This window comes from Diachasmimorpha longicaudata, chromosome 18 (assembly GCF_034640455.1).
Source record: "Diachasmimorpha longicaudata isolate KC_UGA_2023 chromosome 18, iyDiaLong2, whole genome shotgun sequence".
NCBI classification, from domain to species: Eukaryota; Metazoa; Arthropoda; class Insecta; order Hymenoptera; family Braconidae; genus Diachasmimorpha; species Diachasmimorpha longicaudata.
The window spans coordinates 3,735,152-3,742,583 of NC_087242.1; the positions used below are offsets into that span (position 1 = coordinate 3,735,152).

The 7,432-nt window shown below is 40.2% G+C and overlaps 2 protein-coding genes across 3 annotated transcripts; one reads left to right on the forward strand and one right to left on the reverse strand.

The window, feature by feature from the left end:
- Positions 1–157: 157 nt before the first annotated feature.
- On the reverse strand, positions 158–1,321 carry LOC135170943 (large ribosomal subunit protein bL35m). Its single transcript, XM_064137169.1, has 4 exons — positions 1,162–1,321; positions 841–1,036; positions 538–663; positions 158–468 (listed from the first exon to the last, which is right to left on the reverse strand). Exons 1-4 carry the CDS (start codon positions 1,193–1,195, stop codon positions 222–224), a joined length of 603 nt encoding a protein of 200 aa, XP_063993239.1. The 5' UTR covers positions 1,196–1,321; the 3' UTR covers positions 158–221.
- A 66-nt stretch (positions 1,322–1,387) lies between these two features.
- LOC135170904 (MICOS complex subunit Mic60) lies at positions 1,388–7,370 on the forward strand. Of its 2 annotated transcripts, XM_064137081.1 has the most exons (15): positions 1,388–1,544; positions 1,923–2,002; positions 2,084–2,152; positions 2,394–2,603; positions 2,687–2,751; positions 3,083–3,190; positions 3,287–3,506; positions 3,642–4,053; positions 4,191–4,325; positions 4,611–4,839; positions 5,215–5,373; positions 5,601–5,704; positions 6,179–6,366; positions 6,439–6,631; positions 7,052–7,370. In XM_064137081.1, the coding sequence occupies exons 1-15, from the start codon at positions 1,491–1,493 to the stop codon at positions 7,055–7,057; spliced, it is 2,232 nt and encodes a 743-aa protein (XP_063993151.1). In that variant the 5' UTR covers positions 1,388–1,490; the 3' UTR covers positions 7,058–7,370. The 2 variants fall into 2 exon arrangements, with proteins under 2 accessions (XP_063993151.1, XP_063993152.1); XM_064137082.1 differs by lacking the exon at positions 3,083–3,190.
- Positions 7,371–7,432: the final 62 nt, after the last annotated feature.

Sequence of the window (7,432 nt, forward strand, 5' to 3'; positions counted from 1 at the left end):
ATCAACATCTCTATTTCCAAAACGTCAAAATGATATCCAAAACGTAGATTTCGTCTAATTAAACTTATGATGTAGATCCGGTGGAGAGGGAAGGATCAAATGTGAGGACTAGACAAAGGAGAGCTCACTGAGGTAGAACAAAAAATAAAGAGCAAGCCACCGTGTTAACCATATTTTTATTATTATTTATAATACACCACCGTCATAACATCTAAATCAAGTTATTCCTTCGGGGTAATGGGTAATGGTTTAGTCCTGGTGGCCCAGAACTCCTCACGTTTGTGATATGGAGCGTAAGGGTCATCGACCCAGAACTTGGGCTTCCTCCAGAATGGCGAGACCATTTTGTCCAGCATCCAAGACTGAGTAGAATTGCAGAATACGTGTTGACGAGAGCGTCGAGCATTGGCAGCGCTTTTTTTCCATCTTCGCTTGTGTCTGCTGGCTTTGGTTCTTATCCAGATTCCCCTGCAAGAATTACCCCATGCCATTATCAAATAAATATTGTCTTTGTTTTTTTTTTATCGTATTTCGTACCAATTCAGTCGGTAGAATCGTTTCAGGACAGTTTTGACAGTCGCTCGCTTTCCCTTGGACTTTGTGAACTTGATGACAGTACGAGTGGGCGTATATCGAGTAAGAACAGCTGACTCAACTGATTTTCTATGGAGTTGAACATTCAGAAGTTATTACTTTTACTGAAAAGGAGGAGAGACAGGCCTGGGAAATTGATGAGTGTCAATAACGATTCATGTCAGAGGAGCATAGCAAGAAGTTGACATTTTGCGTAATCGTTCGGCTATTAGGAATATTTTTCAGAAGTTATTTGATATTGTTTACGTTAATAAGCCTCCAGCAGGAGCAATTGGTGACGTCTTAACATTTTGGCTCAATCTCATTGACGACATAAGGGAGGAAATCCCTCGATATTCACTATCGAAGCTGGATTTTAGCCCTCCAAAAAGGGGTTTGCCCTCGGTAAATCCATAATTTTGTAGTTTAGGGGATGACACGACAGCTCGGCATCGAACAGCTCCTAAAAATTGCGAACAATGTAAAGCTCCTAATTTCCTAACCTCAAAACTTCCTCGAAAATTGTTATTTACTGACATAAAATCTCAATGTTGTATTTCAACAAATCGTATAATGAGAATTCGGTACCTCTCAGAGCAGCTCCGAAGAGTGTCGACAGCATTCTCGAGGAATTGCTAGTCACCGGTTACACTGAGTTATCACTCATTATTTCTAAATGTTTTTCTGAGTAATTGAGAGAGCCATCGAGCAATAGCAACGCTCACGTGGCCAGAAAATCGGACAAGAAACTACTGGAACCGAACCATTCTCACCTTTAATCTTCAATCGAATCAGCTGTTCAGTCCCGAATTCCACTGCATTCCGCCAGTCTCAACAATCTGTTAATATTGAAATAATTTATTCCGATATTTAACCTCTAGGGCTGTTTCGTTTGTGCCGCCTCAACGGCAGAAAGCATGTTCCGAATTGGCATTAAATTTTCGTCAACCCCACACGATCGGATAATTAAAGTAAGTCAGAAAATATAATCAGCATAAATTCCCAATCACCATTCATATCTGACAATTATTCAGAATGATAAGTATCCCATAAAAACACTATCCAACAGAATAATAAATGCAGACGAAACCTTGAGAACCTTTGATCATTCTATTTTCTGTCATGACTTTATGACCAAGTTGTCACAGACAGTCGTCATTGGACGATCTCCTTGCATGTGAAATATATCGATTATAATTATATTGAGAGTAATCACGATGAGTTGACGTGCAAGAGGGAGTTATGATGGAGCAATGACACTTTGGGTGCAGTCGTCAGTCTTACATAAGTCTCACGAGGGTTGAGAATTTTTTTTCTTTCGTCTAATCAATCTATCTGCTTGTTTATAGATTAATAAATATGGGCACTCGAGGTTTTACGCAGTCACCAGGTGCAGGGACATTCAGCCAGGAAGAAGACGAGGCATAGAGTGAGTTCCTTGGGGATTTTTGTGGAAGGTGTTGACGTTGGGGGGATGAGGCTTTTCACTCGATTCTTCATGGGTTTTCAGAGGACGGAAAGATGTCAGGGTCATCGTGGCACAGGCGAGGGCTGGGTACTCGTCGGAGGCACCTCCAAGGTATGCCGTCAAAGACACCGGGGTAAAATGGACATTTTTTTAATAAAAAAGACGATTAGAGCCGTCCATTTTGTTTTTAACCAGAAGGTCAATCAATTCTCTGTATGAATGCAACGCCCACTTGTTCAAGAATTATAAATATTTTTTTTATGTTACAACTGTCTATTTTACCTCCCCCTCCTCTGCATGAGTTCTCCAATTGGATTAAAAATTTTATTGACAATGTAATTTAATTTTCTAGGGGAAAGTCTGGGGGCAAGGGACTTTTACTGGTGGGCTCGATAACCCTGGGGACAGTGGGCATTCTGGCACTGGCTAAGAACAACTCGGATATCAGAAAACAGCTGGAGGAGTGGATTCCAGGAACCGATAAAACAATCAAAGTCATTTTTCAGGAGGAGGGATCGTACTTCGATCAAGTGCGTGAATTCTTCAACAATTTGAAAAACAGGTGAATGAATTTTACAGAATTATTCTTTTTCCTGAACAATATTCGGTTTATTATGATTTACTAATGTAATCGATATTTTTTAGTGTTATTGGAGGGGTTTTTGGTGATGGGAATCCAGAAGTCCAGAAGAAGAAAGATGATAAACCAGGTCAGAAGCAAATTGCATGTGCTAACTGTGAAAACTACACACGTGAGACCCTTACCTTATCCTTATCCTCTTCAATCCTCGAATAATTAATGAAAATATGCTAGTCCACTCGTGCATGTTGTTTATGAGAAAGAAAATCAAACGTGCGATCCTCTGCAGCGTGATTTTTATGCATATTAATTAATTAATTTTATTCACAAAGAAACCGCCTCTCTTAGAAGGTTCAGTGACGTTAAAAAAAATTAAACATCTCACTGAGTCGTTCTGCTTCCCTCTTACTTTCTCCAATGATTTTTTTTGTTAATAATAACTGCTAATGGGTAACACACAGCTCCAAAGCCATCGTTCGAGCCCCTGGTCTTAACAAAAGAGCCACCAGTTAACGATCCATACGCTGAAATCCGCCAGAGTAAGGAAAAAGGAGAGAAAATTCAAGTTGGTGGGTGATAATGTATTTCAGAGCCTTCAAAATTATGTTCCATCATCAATTCTATCATAGAAGTAATTACTTAGAGCCATTTTATTGTCTATGCAGTGGTGGAGAAACCATCGCCCCCCAAGAAAGAAGTTCCGGAGGAATTGAAGCCCAACAATCTCGTGGAACTCGAGGCTTTCTGTGGAGAAGCTGCCACCAAGGCCATCACTGCCTATCAGGAGGCAACCAATGCCATTCGCCAGTACAATCAGGATGTTGTCAAGGTGGTGGAAGGTGGGAACGGTGCTCCTGGTAATATTGCCGGCCCTCTTTGGCAAAGGTAAGAGAAATGTACTGAGTCCATAGGTCGATTTGATCTCATAAAAACGTTTTCATTGGTTTTCCCTAAATTTCTCCATTTTTTCTAAATTCAGTTGAGAAGTTTGAGTTTTCTGAAAGCTTCCGATTGTTCCAGATTGAAAGAAGCAACTGACAAAAGAAAACGTTCAACTCAGGAGGCGGAAAGAAGCGCCACCGAAGCCATCGAAAGTCTCAAGCGTCTCTCAACTGTAGTTGACGATCCCCAATTCGATGCCCCGTCCGTTATGAAAGCAGCTGCCCGTCGAAATGTCAAAAAAATAATTGACGACGTAGACGATGCGAAGAAGAAGTATGACGAGGAGGAGCGCTCGGCCAACATAACCGAGAGATACTGGAATAAAGTTAAAACAGCCAGGGAAAATTTCAACGAAGAGCTGCAAATATTATTTCCCAACATCAATATTCACGACAAAAATTTCAGCGTTAATGAGGAGGCGTTTGATATATTCGTTCTTCACATGTATAACAGGGTGAACTATTTGCAGAAAGAGCTGGAGAAGCTAGAGGTATACGAACAGAGTGAAAGTGAAAATAGAATAAAACACTTTGAGAGTCTTTGGGAAGAGAAAAAAAAAAGCTCAGACTGAGTAAATATTGGACACTTTTTTTATTCACGGTTTCACTCATTTCTTATTCCTTCTAGAGCGTTGATAGTGCGAGATTAAGGGCTGCTTTGAAATCCAGTGGGGATGCACCTTCTGACGAGAAATTGAATGAACTTGTCTGTCGTGAAGTCAATAAGGAGAAGAGAATCCTTACTGATGAGTTTGAGAAAAAGGTAAAGCACTTGACGGACAAACACTTACGTTCGCAGACATCTATTTGAAATTCTCTCTGTGATATTCAACTTGTTGAGAGCACAAATATCATTGCAATTGTATTATTGTTAATCTAAATGACTTCAAGGCTGATAATTTACATAATTTATTTGCACTGCCTATATCTGCCTGCATTACTATGTTTGTAGATAAGTCACTTCGATTATCGACCGGTTTTTCATGTGTATGTTGGAATCTAGGGCAGATAGGGACCTTCTTGTCGTAATCTTTTTGATTCTTGTCAGGTGCTGGCTGAACGCAAATCATTTGAAGAAGAAATTCGGCGACAACTTAAGCTCCAAGCGCAGGTGAATGCCGACCACCTGAAGGAGGTCCTCGAGATGAAAGACAAGGAGACTCAGAGGCTGATAAATCGTGCAGCTAGTGAGCAGGCCGAGGCAGAATCTATCAAATATAAAACACAGCTGGCCGTAATTGTTGGTAGATTGCGAGGACTGGACGAGGCACTCAAGCGTGAGTACCTCAAGCTTTTCTGTTTAATGTTTTTCATTGACGCATCAAGGGCCATTTAATGACACGAGAATAAAAGCCACCAGCTTTTTTACTATTGAATTTTTTAGTACGTTATTTAGATGTTGGCTATTATTCCCGTTTATTCGTTTAATTTACCTCCGGGCAATTCGCAATACTCATTCGGAGTTTAATTCCTCCGGGGTAATTATCGTTTCGCCTGGAGACTATTTACAATTTCATGAACGATAAAGATGTTGACAAAAAAATTAATCCCTCGAATTTTTCAATGAAGGATTTTTTTAATCAGTTAAAATCGTAATTTTTCCAACGTTCATTAGGATAAAAGTGACATTAATTTTGTCGTAATTTTAATAGTTCGTCTGAGCGAGGAAAAAGGCGCCTGCGATGCCCAAATGCTATGGGCTGCATGTCAAGCCCTGGGTAGAGCGATGAAAGTGGCACCCCCAGGAGCTCCAGCTGATAAACCCGTGAGGCCGCTCGAGGCCGAAATAAACGCGGTCTCCAAAGTCGCACGTAAGCACGTTATTATTCATTTATTCATTTATTCATATTGTGTATCCTCACGCAGTCTTTCAACAATATCTCCTCTGATATTTTGATATTTATAATAATGAGGGAGAGTGGAATGAGCGAGGAAATGTTACGAGGAGACACTGAGAAGAGAATCCGATTAGCGGATAGTTAGGGTATTTTAAATTAAATTTTTATGGCCCTTGTGGGATTTTTCTGGTTTTTCACAGCCAAGGACGATGCACTGGTTAAGGCGACACTTGAGGGAATACCCGAAGAGGCTGTAAAGCGCGGAGTTTTCCCCGAGGATGCGCTCAGAGAGCGATTCTTAAAGGTCTTTACCCTGTATAGTGTCATAATTGGCCCGGATTTGTTTCAGAATTTTTTCTTCAATTTTAAGTCCCCATATAACACTTTAATTTGCCCCAGTGTTGGCTCAAGGCTGGCTGGAGGCCGTTTAACTTAATCAAATTGCATAATTTCAAGTTGAGCGTTTTCGTATTATTCGATCAGTTCTTAGAGGAAATTTTAATTCTCCCCGAGAGCTCTTGTGTTTGAAGGGATTCGTTGATGGAGTTTCGCAACTGTCGAGTGAAAATTCATTACAAACTTGGATATAATTGAACAAGCAGGGCAAAATGTGCCAACGATTGAACATGTTTGAGACGTTACTCAATCATCCGTTCAATGGAAAGTATTGGTCCCCTTGGAAACGAATTCGGGTTAAATCAATTCAAAACTTGTTGGGGGGATGATTTACGGGTAGATAAATAGCTGCTGACGTTGATTAATGAGTGATTGATTTCAGGTGGAGCACATGGCAAGACGTCTGGCTCTGGTACCAGCCGAGGGTGCCTCACTACCGATTTATTTGCTCAGCTATCTTCAGAGTCTCCTTCTGGTTAAGGCAATAAGTCCGATATCGAAGAGTGAACTGTCGGACGAGCCCATTGACGTCAGTAAATTGGATACATACGATGTATTGGATCGTGCCAGGTGAGGAGCGCTCGTTTATCTTTATTCAGACGAAGTGAAAATCGAATTTTAGGGGAAATTAAAATTGCACAGGTATTGGCTGGATCGGGGTGACTTCAAGATGACTCTTAGGTACATGAATCTGCTGAAGGGTGCATCGAGGTCGGTGGCTAGGGATTGGATGAATGAGACTAGAATACTTCTCGAGACACAGCAGGCAGCCGAGACACTCATGGCATATGCCGGTGCAATAGGACTCGTTTTTCTCGGCAGTGGGGATCCCAAGGTGAGATGAATTGCCGATTTCAGATCAATTCAACCCTTCGAGGTTTCCAAAACCCTCAGAATTGTAAACAATATAAAAATAATTTTTTTTTGTATTTTTTGTCGCGGGGAAAATTGACTTTTGCCAAATTCGATTTTTCCCCAAGTGACGGTGTGTTCCGTTGAATATTGTTATAATTATCATTTTAGTGTAACTTAAGGGTGAATAAACGAGGATGTAATTATTGATTCTCTGGCAGAAACCACAAATTAACAACGAATTACAGATGAATAATTCATCATTTCCATTTTTCATTACTTCGGGCAAGAGAACGGCCTCGATTGCCCTCAAAACAACAATAGGAACTTAACAAAAGCCGTAAACGTGCTTAATCGTGGAATCTAAAAAAATTCTCACCCTTTATTTCTCTTATTCTTACAGAACTAGAATTCCCGGGAGAAATCGTCCTCCAAAGTGTACCAATTAATTGACGCCCGTTGCAGCGCTTCTTCATTTATCCGACGTCTTTTTTTAGTGGTGGTGACATTTGTTTAGATGCTGGAATAATTGGGACAGCCGAAAACGAAAAAAAAACTTTCATATTGTCAATTCTGAAAAATTGATATTCGCCCGAATAGTCTTCGTCTAGTCCCAGTACATTCAACAACAGGAACATCAGAAAATTACACTTTGTGCTGTGAAGTAAATAAAATTGTGGAAACCAACAACTGAATGTATAAATAAAATGAATTAGAATGTTGACGGTGGTTTTATTATTTCTAAAATATTTATTATCCGTTTATTTCATTTATGAATAATTCC

What these genes read in the sequence shown, in the direction of transcription:
- LOC135170943 (XM_064137169.1), bottom strand. Translation starts at nt 1,195, where the DNA reads ATGCTGTCGACACTCTTCGGAGCTGCTCTGAGAG. An exon ending in CTTCGGAGCTGCTCTGAGAG is followed by an intron (nt 1,037 to 1,161) that starts GTACCGAATTCT and finishes CGCAATTTTTAG; the next exon opens with GAGCTGTTCGATGCCGAGCT. An exon ending in CGATTCTACCGACTGAATTG is followed by an intron (nt 469 to 537) that starts GTACGAAATACG and finishes TAATTCTTGCAG; the next exon opens with GGGAATCTGGATAAGAACCA.
- LOC135170904 (XM_064137081.1), top strand. Translation starts at nt 1,491, where the DNA reads ATGTTCCGAATTGGCATTAAATTTTCGTCAACCCCACACGATCGGATA. An exon ending in TCGTCGGAGGCACCTCCAAG is followed by an intron (nt 2,153 to 2,393) that starts GTATGCCGTCAA and finishes TTAATTTTCTAG; the next exon opens with GGGAAAGTCTGGGGGCAAGG. An exon ending in GCCGGCCCTCTTTGGCAAAG is followed by an intron (nt 3,507 to 3,641) that starts GTAAGAGAAATG and finishes CGATTGTTCCAG; the next exon opens with ATTGAAAGAAGCAACTGACA.